This window comes from Cervus elaphus, chromosome 9 (assembly GCF_910594005.1).
Source record: "Cervus elaphus chromosome 9, mCerEla1.1, whole genome shotgun sequence".
In the NCBI taxonomy this organism is placed as follows: Eukaryota; Metazoa; Chordata; class Mammalia; order Artiodactyla; family Cervidae; genus Cervus; species Cervus elaphus.
Genome location: NC_057823.1, coordinates 58,158,387 through 58,183,609, shown reverse-complemented (window position 1 = coordinate 58,183,609; position 25,223 = coordinate 58,158,387). Strand labels below are relative to the sequence as shown.

General features: G+C 41.8%; 1 protein-coding gene across 4 annotated transcripts in view; it reads left to right on the top strand.

Moving 5' to 3' along the window:
• Positions 1–25,223, top strand: part of PRELID2 (PRELI domain containing 2) — a 102,432-nt gene that overhangs the window by 49,958 nt on the left and 27,251 nt on the right. For all 4 annotated transcript variants that reach the window (XR_006342747.1, XR_006342749.1, XR_006342748.1 and 1 more), the window contains exon 6: positions 23,728–23,797. Coding sequence is in view for 1 of the 4 variants with exons in the window: in XM_043913132.1 (XP_043769067.1) it covers positions 23,728–23,787 (60 nt within the window). In the remaining 3 variants the exon portion in view is untranslated. The remainder of the gene's footprint in view (positions 1–23,727; positions 23,798–25,223) is intronic.

Sequence of the window (25,223 nt, the reverse complement as noted above, 5' to 3'; positions counted from 1 at the left end):
GTTCTCCCCCACTCCCATCCCCCCCAACGCCCCCCTCCCCACAAACCCCTCCAATTCCAAACAAAAGTCAAAGGGACTTTTTGGTGAACTCCCCTGTGGTTCTTGTAAATCCCACTCTTTTCTGGGAGAGGCGCAGGAGATAATACAGGAGATGACAGTCTTGTCATGCAGGTGTTCTTTTTTAGTCCAGTTGTCTGAGTACTTTAGGATGATACAAATGCTGTGAATTGCAGGGCCCTCATTATGCACCCACACAGAGGTGTGGTTTTTTTTTTTTTTTTAAAAGTTTGTGAAATACATTTTCACTGAGTGATAAAATAATTTGTTATCTCAGCCACTCTCCTGGCAAGGCCCCAGTATTGGTTCCATCATTATTCTTATTGTGTTGATCAGGAGGCTAAAGCAGAGAGAGGTAGAATTCAAAAGCCTGTGAAATATTTGTCACTGAAACAATGTGGGCAAGTCAAACAATTTGTGCGTCGTTTTGCTGAAGGTCTGGACTAGGCATGCTACAGCTGAAGAGATCTGAATACGTGGCTTCCTTAGGGTGTGAGCTTATTTGAGCCTTACAAAATCCATTTCAGTAGTGGAAGATAGTTCTCTGAGGCCACAGATGCTGTTCTTGTATACTGTATACACTGGTGTGTATATATATATTTTGTTTTATATATGGATCCATACACTATATATGCACATACACTGTACACTGTACACTATGTGGATGTGGTTAGTCACTCAGTCCTGTCTGACTCTCTGCAGCCCCATGGGCTGTAGCCCACCAGGCTTCTCTGTCCATGGAATTTTCCAGGCAAGAATACTGGAGCAGGTTGCCATTTCCTACTCCAGGGGATCTTCCCATCCCAGGAATTGAACTTGCATCTCTTCTATCTCCTGCATTTGCAGACAGACTCTTTACCACTTGTGCCACCTGAGAAGCCTGCTGTATACTATATACATGTGTGTATGTATAGATATACGTGTGTGTGTACACACACACATACATATATATACAGATACAAACCACTACCCTTACGTGTGTGTGTGTGTGTGTATATGTATATAGTATAGTATACTGAGGTACTATATATGTAGTCCAAATGGGCATTTGAAAAGTCATTTCAATGATTTGTATGTACAGTTAAGGTCTCTTTGGTACCTATTGGAAATAGATTGGTGAGGGTCAGCTGCACCCTCACAGTTGTGCTACCAGCTTATTAAAAAGTTCTGTAATACGTGTAGACCCTTTGTTAATCCTTTGAGCTTAGTAAGCTCAAAGTAACTTTACCTGTTCTGTAAGTTTTATTACATCTCTGCCCTTCTGGGTGCTTCGTTCTCTGAAGACGGAGCTGATGATATTCCTAAGGCAAGATTCAGCTGTTTTACATACAAATAACATCAGGTAGCCAGAATCTTTAATCCAGTATCTGGCTACAGGGCCATTTAGACATCATGAACTGTGGGTGCCATCCCTAAGGTTGGCTGGTGAAGGCCTTGCTAAATAGTCTCAAATTCTCATTGCAACGTTGAGTGTCTCTCTAGAATTTTGAGCTAATCCCCACATCTCAAGTTCTATTAATTGAATTAATGAAGTCCGTTTCTAACATCCATCATGCTAGTTAGCAAGCCACTAATGTTAACAGTGAAAATTCACAGTTGTAACATTTCTTATGCTAATTATCAAAGCCTCTGGTGTTTTCAGATAAAGGTAACTGAAGTTTCTGTAGAGTGAGATTGCTGATTAGAACACTCATAGCCAACACCTGGAGGGTGAAGCCTGTGTTAGGGCAACTTACAACCTGGTGTGTAACTTGAATAACACATGCACCATAATATTATGCTGCACATGCTGAAATATTTTGAAGCAAATCATAGACATCCTAATAATCATTTTCCGGATGCCAACTCCTGAACTAAAAGCCTAGTATGTTCTGCCTTTAGAAAGATTATTTGGTGTGAAACAAGGTTTTGCCTGTGAGTGTAACAAATGTTAAGCTTTAGAGAATTGCCCCTTAAATGGTTCTCTCATTTCTCAGATGTCACATTTGACATCTTGGATGTTCAATTTTCTCACCTCTAAAATGGAGTGATAATAGTCCTACACAGGGTTATTTCAAGGTTTGAGTGCATATATATGAAACATACCTGTCACATAGAAAAGCTTAAATAATTATTAGCATTAAGATAAATTCTCTGATAAGAAGTATATTTTTATAAGTAAATAGCCCTTTACGTATTTTTTAGAATTTTATTTATTTGATTTTGGCTGCACTGGATGTTCATTTTGGGCACGGGCTTTCTCAAGTTGCAGTGAGTGGAGGCTACTCTTGTTGCAGTTCAAGGGCTTCTCATTGCAGTGGCGTCTTTTGTTGAGAAGCCTGGGCTGTAGGGCATGCATGGCTTGCTAGTTACAGCTCTCGGGTTCTATACCACAAGCTGAGTTGTGGTGCGCTGACTTAGTTGCTTCACAGCATGTGAAACCTTCCCAGGCTAGGGATCGAACCTGTGTCCCCTGCATTGGCAAGTAGACTCCTGTCCACTGCACCACCAGGAACGTCCTTAAATATTTAGATAGCAGCAGTATGGGTAAGGTTTTGTTTCTTTAGATACTATTTTGCAATCATCTTTTTTGTATGTAAATTTATTTATTTTTTATGGTAAACTCCCAGGAAAGGTTTTCATTATGTGTGTCTTCATTTGAGTTTTTAAAATTTTTATTTTATAATGGAGTATAGTTGATTTACAATGTTGTGTTAGTTTCAAGTATACAGCAAAGTGATTCATTGCAAGGTTGTGATTTCTCTTCTTCAAATTCTTTTTTCTTTTGGGTTATTACAGAATATTGAATAGAGTTCCCTGTGCTATTCAGTTGGTACTTGTTGGTTATCTATTTTATTTTATTTATTTTTAATTCATTTATTTTACTTGGAGAATAGTTACAATATTGTGATGGTTTTTGCCATACATCAACATGAATCAGCCTCGTATATGCGTGTTTCCCCCAGCCTGAACCCCCCCCCAACCTTTCTCCCCACCCTATCCTTCTGGGTTGTCGCAGAGCATCAGCTTTGAGTTCCCTGCTTCATGCATCAAACTTGCACTGGTCATTGTTTTACGTATGGTAAGGCACATGTTTCAATGGTATTAAAATTCATAATTATATTTCTCAGTGTGTCTACCTTTAACTTTTGATATGGATCCTTCCATGTGTCTTTGTGTATATTTACATATGTTATATATATGTGTCTTTTTGAAAAACAAAATTGAGATTATTCTGACTTTGGACATACTGTGAACATTGCTTTATGTCATGACACATTTTCTATATTCCTTGAAAACATGATTTTTGATGCTGGCATAATAGCCCTTATTGTTGGTTTCTGTTTTTTTCAGTATTGTTAATAATATTGTAATGAATCCATGAATGTAAATGCTTGTGTTTCTGGTCAGTTTCTATGCTAACGAGTGTGTACAACTTAAAGACTTTTGATGTGTATCACCAATTTGCTTCCAGAAGAACTCTGCCTATTTTTAGCTTCCACTGTGAGCTGGCTCTGGGTATTATCAGTTTTCCTTCTGTATGACTTGAATGAAGGACAACCTCTTAGAATTTCTATTTGTTAGTAGGAAAGCAGGGCTAATTGGTCCACCCTCATAAGATTGTTGTGAAGAAGAAATGAAATGGTTAGTTCCAGTCTTTTAATTCTTACTCTAAAGACAGTGAGAGTTAATGCTTCTGTCATTAACTAGTTGTGTGACTTCAGTTCTCCTCCAAGGTTTGAATTGTGTCTTTGGGCCAGTTGCCCTGAACTGCTCAATTCCTATCCACACATGCATGGTAGTTACAATCCTAAAAAAAGAATGACCATTTCCAAACCCAATAATGATTCCGAGATAGAAGAGAGCAAATAAAACTGTCATTCTAAAGTATAAACTAACAAATCAGACATAAGAACACTAGTGTAATGTTCTGCTGACTATATGGGAGACATGTATTTCCCACTTGGTTATGTGAATTCTTTTAAGATTTTTGCATTATTGGGATCACTTGAAGAACTGATGAAATATATTCTGTCCATCTTACTTCCCAGCTTTCAATTTAAATCTGTTGATAATACTTTTTAATCCCACTCTCGAGTGCTCAGGTAGATTGATTTACTTGATATTTATTCATTAGATGGTGTGAGAATATTACCAGGATTCTGATTTTTAGCAGCTTATTTCTAGATCAGTTAAATAATGGTAACTGCACTCTCCTTGTGTACCCCCTCCCCACCAACTCCTCTCAGCCTGCTCTTACCTTTGGTGTTTAGTTCCAAGAAATGTAACCTCAGTGAAAGCATCTTAGTGAAAATGAGTATTCTGTCGGTGATGCAGTTTTTGTTCCTTCTATGGAGTTTAAATCCATGCCTCTGCCTTGACTGTGAGACTAAGGAATTCAGAAATCCCTCCATGGCTCATTTGAATTCACTGGGGTTGTAATAGACTACTCAGTGGTAAAGCTTTTGGGAATCCCTTGATTCAGCCAGCTGGAATTATGGGGTTTTACCGTCTGTGAAACTAAATGAAACCTGGGAAGTTAAGCTCTTTCCTGAAGTGATAGAAAGTGGGTTCCTGAGCTCAGGATGCTTCACTGTGTCATTATTTGCGTAGTGATTGGAAGTCATGTCTCTGCACAGCGCAGTATGGAGTCCAAGGGCCAGGAATCAGGAACCTGGGCTCCAGCCCTGCCTTGACTGCTTTTTCTTGGCCACGGTGCTAGGACTAGTTCCTCTGAAGTTCACTATCATATATATATATATATATATATTTTTTTTTTTTTTTGTAAAATCAGGGATTAGACTAGGAGGTTGTTTTCAGTTCTGACTTTTTTTTTTTTTTTTTTTTTTTGAGCCCTCCCTCCTTTTCCCTGGTCTCCCCGGTAGCTCAGATGGTAAAGAATCGACCTGCAATGCAAGAGACCTGGGTTTGATCCCTGGGTCGGGAACATCCTTGGAGAAGGGAATGGCAACCCACTCCAGTATTCGTGCCTGGAGAATTTCATGGACAGACCATGGGGTCACAAAGAGTTGGACACGACTGAGTGACTCACACTTTCACACTTCCTTTTCCCCCCAGTGTGTAAATACCAAGAATTTAAAATTTGTCTGACAAATAGTCCTGAAGTCTGCATAAAAATTCAGGAGTTGAAGCCAAGTAGAGATCCAAGAACATCAGAGATGATTCATGCAATGAGTAGATAGTCAAGGATTGAGGTGACAGCAATAAAATATTTAAAGATAAAACACTTAAAAAAAACCACCATTTTTATTTATTGATTTTATTTTTGGCTGTGCTTTGTTGCTTTGGATCTTTGTTGCTGCACAGGCTTTTCTGTGGTTGTGAGCAGGGGCTGCTGGTGCATGGGCAGTCATTGAGTGGCTTCTCTTGTTGCTGAGCACAGGTTCTAGGGTACACAGGCTTCAGTATGTGGCATGTGGGCTCCGTAGCTGCAGCTCCAGAGCTCTAGAGCACAGGCTTAATTGTTGGGGTGCACAGACTCAGTTGTTCTGCAGCATGTGGGATCTTCTTGGACCGGGGATTGAGCCCATGTCTCCTGCATTGAGGCAGATTCTTTACCACTGAGCCACCAGAGAAGCCCTAAAAATAAGGCACTTTTTAGAAATACTAATTAGCAAGAGAGGGTGGTAAGCTTGTGGTAGGGATGTTGCAATGTCATTTTATAATCTTATTCATGTAAGCTAAATGCACTGCATATGATAAATATCTGTAAGTCTTGCAGGTATCTCTTCAAGAATGTTTATTTCTTTGGTTGTGTCAGGGCTTAGTCGCAGCCTGCAGGATGTTTGTTGTGTCTGTCACGTGGGATCTTCTGTTGCAGCGCGCGGACTCTAGTTGTGGCGTGCTCGCTCAGTAGTTGCAGTGCGTGGATTTAGTTGCTGTACAGTATGTGGGATCTTAGCTCCCTATCCAGGGATCGAACTCATGTCCCCTGCATTGCAAGGCAGATTCTTAAACCACTGGACCACCAGGAAAGTCCCCTCGTAGCTGTCTTTGAGTATTGGTATCCAGTGATAGATATGCTGGCTTGTGTTCAGTCCATGCCTCTATAAACACAGACTTTTCTGGAAAATTTGGAGAAAGCCAGATACAATAGTAATACTAGTAACTGTAATTAGCTGAGTGTTTACCAGGAGGCAGGTCCTGCCCTGTCTTATGAACATTGCATTCTCCCAATTATCCTCTAAGGGAGAGATGTTATTGCCAGTTGTCCATTTTACAGATGAAGGAACAGAGGCACATGGAGATTAAGTTACATGCACAGTGTCATCAGCCAGTGTCCAGAGCTTGGTACACACCTGACTTTGAACTAGAAACTTAAACCTTAAACTGTACATTTTGGCACTTGTTTTTCTGTTGATCTTTTATGCTCACACCCAACCAGAATCTTTGGAGATTTTGAAGTCTTGCTCTCCTCACTGTTCTGGTTGGAATTTCCAGCCAGTCTATTACTTTTCTGAGTCTGTTCTCAGACTCTGTTGTGGTGAGTTCAGAGACAGTGAGAAAATAGGAATTGGTGGCCACTGTCAATCTTCACATACATTGTGTACACCCAAGATAGGCACAGAATTGAAAACTGAAACAACTCTGACCGGGCTGTGTTGAAATACCAAAAACTAGGGGCTGCCCCCACAGCATGTGTGGACTCAGTACATTTTAGTCACAGATCTTTGGTGGATCAAGTCTGTTGTAGAATTGGGATTGGATTTAGCTAAATTCTTGGTGCTACATTAAGCCTCTGTGACCAACAAGGCCAGGAAAAGGTCACTCAGGCATCTCACATCAGGGGTAAATACAGAATTCTCTGTAGAGCAACTTGAATTGCAAAGGTAAGTTAATTTCTCAAAGGTACATCTAATAGTGAAACTTCAGTTTTGTGCTCAAGTCCTGGAGTGTGATAATTAAATGCCCCTCAAGTGTTTCAACGTGTCCAGCTGTTCATCTTGATCATTCTCTACCCCCTTGTCGGTGGTCATTTCTTATTTTATCTCACTCTGCAGTAGAATGTCATCTCTTGCTGAAGGGTCCCTCTGGTGTGTCCACCCTTTGTGGGCCTGGGGACATCAGGCAGAACCTGAGGTAGATGATGGGGGACAGGCTGGGGTGTCTGCCTATTAAGGAGAAAAGGACCCTTGTATCTCAGGAACTCAGGTTTGTTGTGGTGATATTTCTTTCAGTTGCCTTGGCATTGCATTTGCTGCTTGGGATTTGCTGCCTTATTCTTTGTCTAGCTTTCTTCCTTAGATTCTAGCTAAACAGCTTTTCTCTGAATTTTCTTGGTAAAGAAAAATGGTGGGTTTTTGAGAGTTAATTAACTCCTTTCATGTTGACACCTGGTTTAAGAAGAATTTAAAAGACTATAATTAAAATTTTTCTTGATCACTCGCCTTTGTTGAGGATGTAGCTTTTATTACTTTTAAGACATGAATGTTTGTGAAAACCTACTAGTTTTTCTACTCTCTGCACTTCTTGATATGTTTGAAATATTTCATAATTTAAAAAATTGCTGCACTCCCTCCAGAAGACTCTTTCAGTTTTTAAACAAAGTTTTAAAAAACATTTTATATAAAATGTTTTGAGTAGGTATTACCTGCACATAAATGTTTTAAACCATATTTCCAGCAGAGGCATTTCTGTTCTTTTTTCCTGGCTTTCTTTGAAAGCAGAGGCATACCTTATACTGACCAGCTGTGTGACCTTAGGCACACCACTTAATTTTCTGAGTCTCATTTTTGTCGTCTGTAAAATGAGGATAATGTAGGAACCTACTTCAGATACCACTTGTGAGAGGTGAATGAGTTACGTACATAAAATGCTTAGCGGAGGACTTGGTATACAGTAGATGATCAGTTGTTACTACTATTTAAAAAGAAAAATGCAAGGACGTCATAGGCAAAAACTGAATTTTTCATTATGACACGATAGACAAATATTTAGTGGTTACGATGAGCCTGTTTTTGCTGTCAACTCATGTTTAAATCTCTGAGTCCTCCCTTATAGGGTGGATTCGAATTTAACCTCCCTGTAGGTAAAGTATGAAAATAGTACCTACCTTGTGAGTATGAGAATTAAGGGAAATAGCATAAACAGGTGCTTAAAATACCTTGCCACACAATAAATACTCCATAAATGATAACTGTTATCTTTCCAGTATAACTCAAATTGGCGTATTTCCTTCCAGTCTTTTATGTGCAGATTTCAAGCACTCATAATTATAGTATAAGTACAATATTATGTCTTGCTTTTGTTCAAGTACTATTTTATCACAAATGCATTTCACAGTAACTACACAAACTTTGAAGCCATCATTTTTTTTTTTTAAATATATTTTGCTTATAGCAATTTTAGTATATCCTCTGACCTTTAACAGAAACATTTCTTTTCAATGAATTCTAGAGTATTACATTTCATGGTCTCATAACATAGCCTCATTGGAAAATATAATTCATTCTTTATATCTTTTAGGCTGATTTATTTACTTTATTTTTGGCTGCTCTGAGCATTTGTTACTTTGCATGGGCTTTCTCTAGCTGCGGCGAGTGGTGGCTACATCCCAGTTGTGGTGCGCGGGCTCCTCATCGAGGTGGCTTCTCTTGTGAAGCACAGGCTCTAGGTTGCCAGGGCTTCGGTAGTGCAGTGCACAGCTTAGAGCTCTCAGTGAAGCCATCATTTTAATGACTGCATCCAGTTCATTTCAGTTGCTCAGTCCTGTCTGATTCTTTGCAACCCCATGGACTGCAGCATGCCAGGCCTCCCTGTCCATCACCGACTCCTGGAGTTTACTCAAACTTGTATCCATTGAGTCATCAAACCAATGGATGGTTAATGCCATCCAGCCATCTCATCCTCTGTTGTCCCCTTCTCCTCCCGCCTTCAATCTTTCCCAGCATCAGGGTCTTTTCAGATAGTATTGGAGTGTCAGTTTCAGCATCAGTCCTTCCAATGAATATTCAGGACTGATTCCCTTTAGGATGGACTGGTTAGTTCTCCTTGCATTCCAAAGGACTCTCAAGAGTCTTCTCCAACACTACAGTTCAAAAGCATCAGTTCATTGGCACTCAGCTTTCTTTATAGTCCAGCTCTCACATCCATACATGACTACTGGAAAAATCATAGCTTTGACTAGACGGACCTTTGTTGGCAAAGTAATGTCTCTGCTTTTTAATATGCTGTCTAGGTTGGTCATAACTTTTCTTCCAAGGAGCAAGATTTTTTTAATTTCATGGCTACAGTCACCATCTGCAGTGATTTTGGAGTCCCCCCAAAATGACTACATAATATTTCATTAAGTAGTTATATAACAATTGATTTCACCATTTCTTTAGTATTGAGCACTAAAGTTCTTTCTGAGTCCTACCATTGTAAACAAGGCCACGAGAAACATCTTTATACACAGAGTCCTTCCTATTTTATCCCATTACCTTAGAAAAATTCCCTAAATGTTACTGGTATGTAAGTATTTTCTTTTTATGAAACCATTAGAATAAGGTTTATTATTGAATTGTACAGCTGAAAGATCAGGGTATCATCTCCTGCATTCACTTTTTTTTAAGTTAATTTTTATTGGCCTATCATTGCTTTACAATGTTGTATTAATGTCTGCTATACAGCAACTTGAATCAGCTGTGTTTACATTTATCACCTGGTTTTTGGATTTCCTTCCCATATCCAGGGAGAAGGAAATGGCAACTCATTCCACTATACTTTCCTTGGCAAGTCCGTGGACAGAGGAGCCCGGCGGGCTGCCGTCCATGGCGTCTCAGAAGCGTTGGCCGTGACTGAGCAATTACACAAAGTAGTAGTTGTAAAGACAGCAAAGTAGTTGCTTTACAGTGTTGTGGTAGTGTCTGCTCTGCAGCGACGTGAGTGAATATGTTTTCGTACGTGGCCCCTTCTTGGATCTCTTTCCATTCGGGCCACGACAGCGCCGAGTAGAGTTCTCTGTGCTCGGCAGTAGGTTCTCATAGTCATCCCCTCTGTACACAGGATCAGTGGTGTGTCCCTGTATGTGTCGGTCCAGGTCTCCCAGTTCACCCCATGCCCTGCTCTTCCCCCTTGGTGTCCATACCTTTGTCCTCTGTGTGTCTGCGTCTCTATTTCTTCCTTTGCAAATAGGTTCATCTATAGTATTTTTCTAATTCTATATATATGTGCTAATACTTGTTTTTCTGACTTCATTCACTCTGTATAATAGTCTCTGGGTCCCTCCACATCTCTGCAAGTGGCACAATTTCATTCCCTTTTTATGGCTGAGTAATATCCCACTGTATATATGTGCCACATTTTCTTTATCCATATTGGTTTGTGAGTATTTTCATGACCCTTTGAATGTGTTTTTTTGTCTCCCTCACTGAACGACAGGCTTCTGAGTGGATCTTACCGCATTATCTTCAGTATCTAGCACACAGTGACGAATAAATATTTAGTGAATTAGTGAACAAATGTATATCCTAGTGTATTATTTTCTAAAAGTAGTTAAGATTGCTTAATATTTCCATTGTATTGTCTTTTAAAAAATCGTAAAAGCAGAGAAACTTTTTATCTCTTGGTGCAACAGGAAAGAAAACAGTAGCAAGTAATATTTTGTTGAACATGTTCTTGCCCCAGGCATCATACTTAATACATTACATGCATTAGCTCCTCCCAATTGCTCAACAGTTCTCTGAGATAAGCATGATATTTATAGATGAGCAGGCTCAGAGAAGTGAGTTGACTTGCCAAAGATCACACACCTAGTGAGTGGTAGAATCCTTGTTCAGAGCAGGCAGTCGGACCCTGAGTCTGAACACTTGATGACCAGGCTGCATATTCCTGTTAATCTTACTTTTCCCACAGTGTACCCTTTCACACTCCAGCCAGTGTAACAAATAATTTCCCAAGCAGCCTGACTTTGTTGACCAAATCTCAAACATGTGTGAATCATAGTTGTCCCTCAGCCCTGAGCATTTTGCATCAGCCTCAGAACAAGAGGCAGAGTTACTTACCACCCTGCTTATTTAGTGGATGTGATGGAATTCCAGTTGAGCTATTTCAAATCCTGAAAGATGATGCTGTTAAAGTGCTGCACTCAATATGCCAGCAAATTTGGAAAACTTAGCAGTGTTCACAGGACTGGAAAAGGTCAGTTTTCATTCCAATCCCAAAGAAAGGCAATCCCAAAGAATGCTCAAACTACCGCATAATTGCACTCATCTCACACGCTAGTAAAGTAATGCTCAAAATTCTCCAAGCCAGGCTTCAGCAATACGTGAACCGAGAACTTCCAGATGTTCAAGCTGGTTTTAGAAAAGGCTGAGGAACCAGAGATCAAATTGCCAATATCCACTGGATCATCGAAAAAGCAAGAGAGTTCCAGAAAAACATCTATTTCTGCTTTATTGACTATGCGAAAGCCTTTGACTGTGTGGATCACGATAAACTGTGGAAAATTCTGAAAGAGATGGGAATACCAGACCACCTGACCTGCCTCTTGAGAAACCTATATGCAGGTCAGGAAGCAACAGTTAGAACTGGACATGGAACAACAGACTGGTTTCAAATAGGAAAAGGAATACGTCAAGGCTGTACATTGTCACCCTGCTTATTTACCTTATATGCAGAGTACATCATGAGAAACACTGGGCTGGAAGAAGCACAAGCTGGAATCAAGATTGCCGGGAGAAATATCAATAACCTCAGATGTGCAGATGACACCACCCTTATGGCACAAAGTGAAGAGGAACTAAAAAGTCTCTTGATGAAAGTGAAAGAGGAGAGTGAAAAAGTTGGCTTAAAGCTTAACATTCAGAAAACTAAGATCATGGCATCTGGTCCCATCACCTCATGGGAAATAGATGGGGAAACAGTGGAAACATTGTCAGACTTCATTTTTGGGGGCTCCAAAATCACTGTGGATGGTGACTGCAGCAATGAAATTAAAAGATGCTTACTCCTTGGAAGGAAAGTTATGACCAACCTAGATAGCATATTAAAAAGCAGAGACATTATTTTGCCAGCAAAGGTCCATCTGGTCAAGGCTATGGTTTTTCCAGTGGTCATGTATGGATGTGAGAGTTGGACTGTGAAGAAACCTGAGCTCCGAAAAATTGATGCTTTTGAACTGTGGTGTTGGAGAAGACTCTCGAGAGTCCCTTGGACTGCAGGAGATCCAACCAGTCCATCCTAAAGGAGATCAGTCCTGGGTGTTCATTGGAAGGACTGATGTTGAAGCTGAAACTCCAGTACTTTGGCCACCTCATGTGAAGAGTTGACTCATTGGAAAAGACCCTGATGCTGGGAGGGATTGGGGGCAGGAAGAGAAGAGGGAGACAGAGGATGAGTTGGCTGGATGCGATCACTGACTCGATGGGCATGAGTTTGAGTAAACTCTGGGAGTTTGTGATGGACAGGGAGGCCTGGCGTGCTGCGATTCATGGGTTCGCAAAGAGCCGGACACGACTGAGTGACTGAACTGAACTGAACTGAACTGAACTACCCTTGCAGTTCACCAAGTGAAGGGTGTTTGAATACATTTTTTACAAGCCTCAGATTTTTTAATTGAAGGGAATAATTTTATTAGATTTTATTAACATTCAAGACAGCTGTTAGAGTTAGAACATTATCCACATGGGGGTTATTCATCCACACAGGAGTATCTGGGACTGAACAGTACAAAGGGTATGAGCCTAAGGATTAACCAATAATGCCCCATTTAGTTAGCAGTTAAAATATTAGAGCAACTTTTAAAAGTATCAGCTATGTTATTACTTTCATTTCTTCAGTCTCTCCTTTTCCCACATCAGTTCATTACAGGGCCTGGGAATTTTGAAGAACTTTTGCATCTGTAAGTGCTACCCAGTATTTTTTTTCCCCCCTCTGCAAATGACTGATGCTTAAAAAACAGCAGGTGGTTTATCTTTAGATTGTTTTTTGTGTATAGAGATTTTTCTCTTTTAGGCATGTATATGTAGCTTTTTGCCCTGGCTGCTCTTGTTTTGTGAAATTAAATGCTTTTAAAAAAAGCATCTCTTCTTAAATGTGCTGTGGACTTATGGTTCTGCCACTTCCCAGGCCACATGAAGGATGGGCAGTGAAGGTGAGCTATTACATCTCTCTGTTGCTCATGTTCCCTTGGACGCTGGCCAAGTTGTAACCTGATTCCTCATTCGTCCTCTGGTTTTGTCCCCAAGAAACAATGATCATGCTTAGCACTGAAAGGCCTTTCAGGGGAAGTAAGGGCTCTCCGGCTTGGCATTTGACGATCAAGCAAGGAGTTCTAATCAGCAGATACTGTGCTGAAACAGAAGCGCTTCCAGTGCCCAAGTGTGTCCTCTGATTTCTGCAGGGTGCATGAGGGAGCTTCACTTACTATTGAGAGAACACGAAATGGATTTGGAGCTGTGGTGAGGTGCTTTTATTCTTAGGACAGTTCCAAGAACTGTGTGTAATTTGGTTTCACCTGCCTCCCCTAAATTTGTAAGATTAAAGCCACCCAGATATAGATAAAAATAACTTTGTGACGGCAGGAAGGACTATGCCCAAGGTGAAAAAATGACAAACAGGAAACCTCACAAATCTCTTTGAGGAGGTGGTGTGTTTAGGGCTTAGAGTCGCAAAAAACCTGGATGTGAATCTAGACTCTGCACTTACTAGCTGAGAGCCTTTGATCACGTTTCTTCCCCCATCTGAATTTCTCTTTCCTCAGGGCTTCCCAGGTGGCTCAGTAGTGAAGAATCTGCCTGCCAATGCAGGTGATGTGGGTTCGATCCCTGGTTTGGGAATGTCCCCTGAAAAGCAAATGGCAACCCACTCCAGTATTCTTACCTGGAAAAGTGCATGGACAGGGGAGCCTGGTGGGCTACAGTCCACGGGGTCACAAAGAGTTGGCCATGACTCAGCAACTGAGCACAAGCACACGTTCCTGTTTCACAGGTTGGGTTTGAGGGTTAAATAAGACAAGGCCTGTGATGTGCTCAGCACAGCCCGCTGGGGCCCAGCCTCTCACTGATCAGTTCTGTCAAAAGGCTGAGATTCTGCCTAGTTCTGTCTCTATTGCAGACGACTTCTGTGACCTAGGAAGGCTGGTTTACCCTGCTAAGCTCATTGTTATCAGGCAGCAGTATTACTAACTCTTAGAGGGGATGTCGAGAGCAAGTGAAATATGCTCTGTGTTCATAAAATATGAACAAGCACAAGGTCAGCCCTGCTTACATTTCCTCCAGGTCACTGACCACCAACTGAAGGAGGGTCCCTTGTTGTGGGCATCCCATAATACCGGCTAGCACATATAGATGCAAAACTTCTTTAAGTTTGTGAGGCCCCCCAGTCAGATTCAGGTCCATAAGGAAATCAGTAGCTACTTTCCAGGCCATAGCGGGAATGGAAAGCAGTGGTTAATGCCACTCTGTCATGGGTCAGCAGCTTTGTGTGTTGCCTCCTTGAATCCTCACAGCGATCCTACAAGGATGTGTGTGTATGTGTCCTCTTCCCTCCCATTTCACAGACACAGACGCACTGTGAGTACCCATTGTGGAAAAAGTGGGGGAGAGCCAGGTTTAAATTCCAGGTTGGCTACTTACTAGCCATGTGACCTTGGACCAACCTATTTAGGCCCAGTTTCCTTACCTGTAATGGTGAGAGTAAAAATATCACCTTGTAGGACTGTTGAGAGGATTAAATATGATAATGTAGGCAAAGCCCCGCAGCATTGAGTAAGCCCCAGATAAATTGTTGGCCTCGGTATTGTTGAGATCTGGTGGGATGGGTTGATTGGTATTTTTTTTTTTTGGCTGCGTCAAGTCTTAGCTGCAGCATAAGGGGTCTTCATTATGTCATGGGGATCTTCCATTGGGGTGCACGGGTTCAGTAGTTGCAGTGAGTGGGCTTAGTCTCTCCACAGTCTGTGGGATCTTAGTTACCCAACCAGAGATGGAGCCCATGTCCCCTGCATTGCCAGGTGGATTCTTAAGCACTGGACCACCAGGGAAGTCACAGGCTTTGGTGGGATATGGTTTTGACCAAAATAAGGCTTTGGAAAATTATATTTTGTTCAAAGAAAATACATAATTCAAAGTCAACAGACTGGCCCTGCTTGTAAAGAAGGCTATTATAGAAATTTGAGAATTTAGGGGAAGGAGAAGAGTAGAGATAAAAGATTAAAAGGAAATTGTCTGGGCATCCATTGGATTTATCTATTGTCTAGGCGACAGTTGGATTTATTTATTCTTTTAGAGACAGTTCACTGATTAAATGTATAAGCATGCTGTTAGCCATTGTCTGTCTCAGAATGGGGAAAAAACAAGGGGAAATTATGACTGAGCATAAAAATCTGATGAATAGCAAAAAAAAAAAAAGGCTAATAAAGGGAATTGATAGGAACCCTATTGTCCTTTAGTTTGGTAGGATAAGAGTTGGCACAAGACTTGGTACTGGGACCCTTTGGTGGCACCAAGGCAGTGCTGCTTCAATGTAACAAAGATTGTGTCGTAATGAGGCCTAAGATAGAAGGAATAAGGAGTACAGAGCATCCCATCAATGGAGGTTTCTAAGCAAGATGATCAGTTGTCAGAAATGTCATAGGTGGATGTGGCACTGGATGGGAGGGTAGCCTGATGTTTAAAAAAATCACTGGACTTCCCTGATGTCTCAGCAGGTAAAGAATCCACCTGCAGTGTTGGAGACACAGGAGATGCAGGTTTGATCCCTGGGTCTGGAAAATCCCCTAGAGGAGGAAATGGCAACCCACTCCAGTATTCTTGCCTGAAAAATCCTGTGGACAGAGGACCCTGGTGGGCTACAGTCCATGGGGTCTCCAAGAGTTGGACACGACTAAGTAAAAAAATTACTGCTAATTATATCTGACAGATACATATGAACAAGGCATATTTTGCACGAAGTCTAAGGAAAACTGAAATTATATACAAGTCACATTTAAAAAAAATTAAAAAAGAAAATACACTTATTGAGTCACATTGGAGTGTGGGAGACCAATGACTAAAGGCCTTTAGCCACTAAAAGGTTGATTTCAAGTCAAGGATCATTTGCAAATGGGCAATATGGAAAAGGCTCTGTCATCTTTCATTGTGATACTTGATCCAAGGACAACTCCCTAAACTGGATGGGCCACTTTCATGTCTTTGGTGAGAGTTTCTTATCTGGACTAAATAATATAGTGTCCTTTGCAAGTTTTTAGATTTTTATTATTTGGGGATATATTCTTTTCCTTTACAAATCTGAGATTAAATATTCCCCTGAAGAAGAGAGGAAGATTTATAATATGAAGCAGAGACATCTTGAATTATTGAATCAATTTAATGTTCTGCAGTTACACCTAAGAATTTTGAGTTACTTATCAAAATAAAAATGAATCTTACTCAAGAGTTTAGTAGCCCCTGTGGGAAAATGATACTGAAGTCATACAGTCTGTTAGGATATTCCTACTTGAAAAGCATTGTATTTAAAATAATTTGTAGATGTGATTAAATATTGATTTGTGTATGAAGAATCTTGTCATTTAGTTTGCATGCAGGGCTGAAATATCTGATTTCTATATATATCAGGCTTTTTGAGCAGGATCGATAGGGAAAGGAAGAAAAACTCTTGCTGTGTACCCAACATCATACTAGGTGCATGCAGTCTCATGAAAACCCTACAGCCCTCTGATGTTCTAGGATCCTGAATCCTGGACTCTTAATCCTGGTTGTTGTTGTTGTTTAGTCACTAAGTTGTGTCTGACTCTGCATCCCAATAGACTGCAGCTCACCAGGTTTCCCTGTCCTTCGCTATCTCCCGGAGTTTACTCAAACTCATGTCCCCTGAAGCAGTGATGCCATCCAACCATCTCATCCTCTGTCGAACCCTTCTCTTACTGCCCTCAACCTTTCCCAGCATCAGGCTCTTTTCCAGTTCTTCGCAGCAGGTGGCCAAAGGATTGCACTGAAGCTGAAGCATCAGTGTCAGTCCTTCTAGTGAATATTCAGAGTTAATCTTGATTGTCTTGGATGAAATCAAGATGATCATTGGACGGCAGATAGGAGGGTAAAATGAGCCAACGCAAATAAAACACTCAGCACAGTGCCTGGCACACAGTATGTACCAGGACATTTTAACTCTTAACTGTAGTCTGCTGTTATCCCAGTTTAATAAATGAGAAATGCCAAATATAAAAGCCTCAGAATAAAAGATACTTTATTGTGGAAAAGATCTTTTCCTGGAGAAGCATTGAGCAGTGTTTCTCTTACCGAATGTGGATTCCTCCCTTTTTGTCTCTCCCTCCCTCCCCTTCCCCTTTCTCATTCCTTCCTTCCTTTTCTGCGGTTGAAGTGGGATAGAGGCAGATTACCTGGAGCCTTCTAACCATGGTAAAGAAGGTGAATTTTATTATAAAAGCAGTGGAACATTGAAGTAGGGGAAGCAACATTTTCTTATTCTGCCTTTTATTGGTACTGTTATGATTCTACATAAAGTAAATAAAAAGATTCTGGGAAAGTTTTATGTAAACCAACTTAAATAAGTTGAGAACCAAAAGAGAAGGGAGGTTTTTAAAGTAAACTTGCTGCATATGTTCTTCTCAGGAGGTGAGTGGTTTTATAATGTACATTCAGCACCTGGGATGACCTTGCTTTCTAGCTCCTCGTGGCTAATCCGGATGCTTTAGGTCCCATTTTCAGTCCCCCATCTCTACTATCAGCTCTTTCCACAACATTCCCTCCCTTTTATCGTTCATACTTCTATTCCTTCCTTGTTTTTGTTTTTTTTTTTCATTTCCTATGGCAACTCGTATTATCCTGACCTTTTACCACACTTTCTAGGATGCTAACCACTGGGCCAATCGCACTATAATTCCAAACTAACACTCATCAGCCTGGAGTTCAGAACTAATCAGTTGATCAGCCTTATGATTCATAAATATTGAGCATGTATTTTGTGCCAAATTCTGCACTAGACAGTGAAGATTCAAATGTAAATAACTGTTGTTCCCTATCTCTGAACACCTTCTCATCTAATGTGGTAGCCTTGTAAACCGATGATTAATTGGTTGGATGATAGATTCATTCATTCAGTAGACATTTACTGCAGGCCTTCTGTGTACTGGGCATTGTTCTTCTAGGGGGTCACAACTTGTACAAGACAGACAAGGCTCCCAGCCTTATGGAATTTGCATTCAAGTGAGATTAAATGATCACGAAAGAGATTTAGATGAGTAACTATTTACTGAGTATTTACCAGAAGCTGGGTACTCTGGTAACCAGATCAAACATTGTGATTTTGACTAATTCTCACAAGCCTATGTTACTACCTCATCCCCCTTCAAAGATGAGACAGTTGATGCTTAGAGAATCTAAGTAAAATGCCCAAAGTTTCACAGTTAAATCGGACTCAGTCCTAAATCCGAGTGTTGTTGCATAATTACAGGGCTATTTGTGGGATGTTGTACGTCCTTTTGTCTCTTCCAGGAAAGAGCAGAGCTGAGGTGGGAGGAAGGGTGTGTGTGAGCAGGTGGTGGTGGGGGGTGTGGAAACACGGGAAGTGTAATACTCGCATTCCTGCTGCATCCAGTCCACCTCCTCCCCCTTCAGGAAGGCGGATGCTTAACCGCACAGGCACTGACGTTCCCGCCCCCACGCCTGGTGTTAGTCCCCACTCTGCTTGACAGTCCCCTCGCTCTGTATGTGACATTCACAGCCAGGCTTGGGTCTTGTTCAAACCATTCATCTTCCAGCAGCTTCTCTAGGTCTTCCCTTCATGCAGGATCAGTCTCTACTTCCCTTCTTCCATTGAACTTTTTTTTTTTTTCAAACATGGTAATGCTTCTCAGAGGCTGTCTTATTTTTTAGTTATTTTGCATTCCTCGTAATTCCTCCCAAGAAATTGATGACCCTTGAACAGAAAAATCATGCCTTACCTGCATCTCATTCCTCACAGCATCAGTGCAGTCTTTTATATACAATAGGTGCTCATACTGTTCCTGGTACTTATTCCAAAGCCATGATGCACAAGAAAGCTTTCTTTTCAGTGGCGGGAGGAGAGGTCTTCCAGTGCTTAATCTGGTTATCGCAGTACCTAGCTTCTGGTTAAACACTAAGTATACAAATAGTTATTCTTCATCCAATTATGACCAATCTTTTATTATTGTGATAATTAGGTGAGCAGCTCTTTTGTTAAGAGCACCCTCCAGATGTGTCTTTTAGAACTGCTTTGGAACTTTGTAATTTTTTTTTAGCTGGTGGGATCTTAGTTCCCTGACCAGGGATCAAACCCAGGCCTCTGTCAATGGAAGTGCAGAATCCTAATCACTGGACCACTAGGGAATTCCCTAAGGCCTTTGTGAGGTCTGATATTCCTCTCTTCTGCTCTGCTTGGACCTTCCCTTCACTCTGTCACACTCACAGCCAGGCTTGGGTCTTACCCAGACTGCAGCTTCTGCAGTCCTCCTTCATGCCAGCCTCCTCAGGACTTCCTGGATTTAATCAGAGTTTCTAAAGGAAGCATCTGTTTGATAATAAAATAAATATACTGTCTGGATCTAGCCATCTTTAGTAACTTTATCTGCCTCCTCTTCAGGCAAGCTTTTCATTTTCTGTAATAATCAGCTTTCTCAAACGCTCTGAGAATGGGGGAATTTGTGAAGTGTTTTGAATTTGAAAAATGCGACTCTGGGTCTCCTCGGTGGGGACCCGGCTGGCCAGCATGGCCCTGGAATGAGGGGGATGAGAGTGGGAGGGCTCCCATGTCTGTACATTGGCAAATAGAGAAAGATGGCTTGGAAACAGGGGGGGGAATGCTCAGAGGGGAAGGAAATAATAAAATCAAGCTGCTTTATGGCTTATCAGTCCAAAAAGCTTTTCAGTTAAGCTCTATCTATAAAGGTGGGTCCAAGTAATGTTTGTTTTGCATTTCAGGCATTATTGTGTGATAAGTGGTGTAAATTTAGCCCCTTTAAGCCTGATCTCTTGGGAGTTGGATTTTAAGAGACTTAATTTGAAAGGACTCTATCGATTGGGTTTTGATGTGGTCCCTCCTTACTAAAGAGACTACTAAATAATGGCTGGGCCTCCCTGGTAGGCCTTTTTTGTTTTTAATTCATTTTATGGGTCTCTCTATTTGCCCTTGTTCTCCACCTTCTATTTCTAACTGTTCTACTTAAAAAGACTGAAGTGATGTGAAAGAGGGGGTAAAAGGGAAAGAAAATCAACTGTCACATTGTAAGCTTAATTGATTCAATAAATAACGTCTTTCAATTCCCAAGGCAAACCCCAAAGTCTTCACTTATGTCAGCTAGCTCTCGGCTCAGTAAATGGTGGCGTTCTTAATTTAGACAGATGGGAAGAGTTCACCGGTGCTCACTTCTAAGGAAGGAGTCTGCTTTTCTGGTTTTAAAGACATACCGATTAGACTTTGGGGCCCACTCTATAAAAAGAAGCTTGCAACAGAATTAACATGGCTGTTTTTATTCATCCTGAAAAGAGAAGGAAGGCATTTAATTATTGTTCAGGGGTTTGTTGAACCAAAGAGGGAAAAAAACAACGAGACAAGGGGAATGAAATCTACTAGTCCATATGTTCCACACAGGAAGGGACTTAGATTTGTTCACCATTTACTCTCCAGAGTACATGGGCAGGTGCCCAGTAAATATTTGTGAACTGGTTCTGTTGTTGAATGAGTGAGAGCAGAATTAGTTTAAATGTCATTCCACTTGTTGTTTCATCCCCAACCCCTCCTTTCCCCTCTAATTAAAAAGGTAAATAGCTCTAAGAGTATGTGCTGTATCTTCAGAAATGGTTAAGGACAATTGTTTCATCAGTGTCTGGAGGTGGTATCCAGCTGCTTTTTTTTTTTTTTTTCTTTAACAAACTCTCATACTTGAATGAGTCGTGCTTCAGAACCACAGGAGGACTGTCTGCAGGCTCCATGCTCCAGCCTTGGAAGTTCAGATTGTAGGGATCTGGGTAGGGCTGGGAATCTGTATTTGCTTTTGTGGGTTCCCCTAGTAATTCTGGTTTAATCACTGTTTAGTCAGCCTCCGGGTGCCCTGAACTCTCTGGTCTAAGTGATGCCTGGTAACAGTGAGGAGCCTGAGGTACCCAGCAGAATGCTCAGCAGGGCTCCTGGCCCAATAGTCTGATGTTTCAGTTTGCCCCATACTCCATACTTCTCGGCATCAACAAGATCCTTTAGTTAATATTTCTTGCTTCCAAGATAGTGACTATATTTGTGGTTCTGGAGAAGACTCCTGAGAGTCCCTTGGACAGCAAGGAGATCAAACCAGTCAATCTTAAGGGAAATCAACCCTGGATACTCATTGGAAGGACTGATGCTGAAGCTGAAACTCCACTATTTTGGTCATCTGATGCAAACAGCTGAGTCATTGGAGAAGTCCCTGATGCTGGGAAAGATTGAGGGCAGAAGGAGGAGAGGGTATCAGAGGATGAGATGGCTGGATGGCATCACTGATGCAATGAACATGAACTTGGACAAACTCTGGGAGATGGTGAGGAACAGGGAGGCCTGGCATGCTGCAGTCCATGGGATTGCAAAGAGTCGAACATGACTGGGTGACTGAACAAAGCAACAGCAGCTAGAAATCTGAAGGACCTTTGGAAACCTCAAGGAACCTCAAGGAAATGTTAACTTTTGTTTAGTGTACTTTCGGTTTTGATGTTTAGTCACTAAGTTGTGTCCTATTCCTTTGCAACCCCGTGGACTGTAGCCCACCAGGTTCCTCTGTTCATGGGAGTTCCCAAACAAGAATACTGGAGTGGGTTGCCATTTCCTTCTGCAGGGGATCTTCTCAACCCAAGGATCGAACTCATGTCTTCTTGATTGCAGGCGGATTCTTTACCCTTGAGCCACCAGGGAAGCCCTCAGTGTACTTTAGTACTCAGTGTATTGTGTTGTCTTCTCTAGAGGTGCGTTCCCCTCCTGTGGCTCCGAACAAACCCCAAGTGGGAAGTCCCTGTCTGTCTCCTGTAGGTCCTCTCGGTGTTTCCCAGCCCTGCTTGACTGTGGGAAGGACCAGTTAAAGATCCAGCACTCTGGGGTCTATGAGAGTCCTCTGAAATCAAAGCCTTACTGCGTGGGGCCTGAGGCCTGCAGTTTAAGTTAGTGGTGCTCGTTGTTATCCTCCGTCCTGTCCCTGAGTGCAGTCTGTCCCATTTCTGATAACCCAGCTTTGAATTCCTTAACATTCCAGTTCATAATTACATCACAACCCTGCCTTTCCATCTGAAGGTTTAGCCTCTGATCTACAGAACTTGTTCTTCAAGAAGGAAAGAGGGAGTATCTGCTCTCTTCTTTCCTTCAGGGTAGAACTTGACCAGCTGAGGTGGATGGGCCAGCAACTTGATGTGTTCAGCCTTGGTGTGAGCCTTGTGATGTTAAGGGGTGCCCCTGAAACCAGAATTCAGCATCTGTGTTCTTCCTCTGGCTTTATTATTTAATAGCTGTATAATATGGGGGAAATGACTAAACCCTCCTTGAATTTCTGTTTTCTTCATCAGTAAAATGAAGGTTAAACAAGGTTGGGCTCTCAGACACAGGCTCAGATGGAGATTTTTGTGCAGAGGGTAGTTGGAATGGGCTCTTGGGAACAACTCTTTCGAGGGAGTGAGGGAAGCGGGCAGGAGGTAACCGTGAACTGCAGTGCAGTCGTGATGAAGGTCTCAGCTGATCCCATGGGGAGCTGTGGCAATGGGATACCCTTCCGAGTTGTCCCAAATTTACACGGGGGGCTGGGTCTTCCTTCCTTATATCGGCCAGCCATCCGATGTGGGCCACTCCTGGAGAGGGGCATGACCTTAGGTACCGCAGCTCCCTTTGGCTGAGGGTAGTTGGGTGCTGGCAGCAGCCTGTGGTGCTGGCAGAAGGGGGAGGATCTCCGTAGTCCACCTTGTACCCACCACCGGATAACGGCGCACCAGATAACGCCCATGCAGACCTTGGCAGCGAGTCTAGCACTTGTGTAAGTATTGAGTAAACACAGGCATCGCTCCTTTTATCACACCTCACAGACACTGCACATTTTACAGACTGAAGGTTTGTGGCCACCCTCCATCAAGCAAGTCTTTTTTTTTTTGGCTGTGCTGGGTCTTTGTTGTGGCATGCAGGCTCCTCGGGTTGTGGCTTGTGGGATCCTAGTTCTCTGACCAGGGATCAAACCCATGTCCCCTGCATTGGAAGGCAAATTCTTAATCACTGGACCACCAGGGAAGTCCCCAGGCAAGTCTTTTGGCATCATTTTTCCGACAGCATCTGCTCACTCCGTGTCTCTGTGTCACATTGCAGTAGTTTCTGACCTGTTCATTGTCATTGTACCTGTTACGGTGATCGGTGATCTCTGATGTCACTGGTGTAGTGTTAACTCTCACCATGATTATTCCAGCTCTGGCAGTGCCACTTAGTAGCTGGATCACTTTTCAGTAAGTCGCTTAAATTGCTTTCTTATGTTTAAAATGGAAGATTCACAGCTCTGCTCTGCCTGTTTCCCCAAGTAGTTCCAAGCACATGTGGAGATAATGTAAAAGAAATTGCTGAATGGAATATTATAAAAATGTGAGATATGACTACAAGCCTACTTTTCTGAAATGAATACATGGCCATTGCTTGGATTCCTTGAAGGGAAAGGTTGTGATAAATGTAAAAGTGCTTGTCTGTGAAATGTGGCATTTTGATGTTTCTTTCTTCTCTCCCTAGGGAATTAGAATAATGGAGATGCTGCTAAAGGAACAGTGTGGTGCCCCCTTAGCCGAATAAAGAATCACCAGTGAGTACCAAAAGCAAAATCAGAATTATTTACTCAAGCCATGTCTTCATGCTTATAAGCCTGAGTATTATGCTTCAGCCTCCCTGGGCTATTCTTGCTGTATGTTTCCCAGTTATACTCACAGGAGGCTTCTTGCAAGTGTTTTGTTATCTGTTCTACATACCTTTATTTGCTTGGTTCTTTGATTTTCAGAGCAGTTTTGTACTACGTGCTGGGTTGCAACTGCTCTTAGATTGTTTAAACTGCTCAATACAATCCGCCATGATTGCCACCCTCAAGATATATAGCATAGGTTGTAGAGACTGCAGTTCAGAATTAACTGAAGCATAATTTTATTGTCCCAAGAACAGTGAAAGCAGGGGTTTAAAGCTGTATTTGGAGCAGGAAAAAAAATAAGAAAGGGGCATGTTGATTGACCAGTGAAATACAGATATTTCATCAGTTATGTGTACTCCAGCCGATTGGGGGTGGCTGTCTGAAATGCTATTGAGGAGGATCCCAAGGCCCGGAGAAGAACTCTCGGGCTCTGGATAAGAGTGTTGTGATTGATTAGCAATGTCTACCGTGGGCAGAGGATGGAAGAGAGAGTACTTGTGCTGGAGCACATGCCACTTTTGGGGCAAGTGATGTAGGGTTAACAGATAAGCAGGGGAATTTCAGAAGTACTTCCTTTTCATTTCTTTAAGTTTTTATTATCTACACAAGGAGAATGGCATGCTTGCTGGGAAGGGCAGAACAAAGTTATCTGAGAGACTGAAAGCCTAGTATAAGTTAGTGGATTTGCATATTACACGGTTTATTTGACTTCGATTTTTAACATCTGAGAGAAGGTAGAACCTTTGAGTAGAGCAAACATTGTCATGGGTAATTCAGAATTACCCCAAAGTTCCTTATGTTGGCTTTAACCTAGAGTATACATGGTCTTGTGTAAACGACCTGGTCTCTAATTTTGATATCCAATAAAATTTGAGAACAGTTAACCAAAGAAGAAGCAAAAGGAACATTTGTATACAAGAACCTCAGCATTCAAAGCATGCTGGCCAGGCCTGTGCATGAGGATTGGAGAATTATAAAGGGTTTCTGCTTGTTTGCAAGTTTGACTCCATTCTGATGAATATTAAACCTCTGTATACTTAACACACACTGATATATACTTACCACACATCTGTTTATTCCTGGAACAGCTAAGCAAGATAATTTCATCTAGTGAAAGCCTGGCACATGGCAGGTGCTCAAACAGTGTTGGCATGGAATCGACATGTGTGCTCCTGCATCTGCTCTGTTCTTGGGAAAGTTGTGGAGAATGACTTGGCCACATCCCCCTGTTTTTCCAGACTGGCCTCTCTGTGAGGCTTTCAAAGCACCTCTGGTGCTTGTGCACTTGGGCACAGAGCCCATCTTACCCTGCAGGGTGGAATCTAAAGTC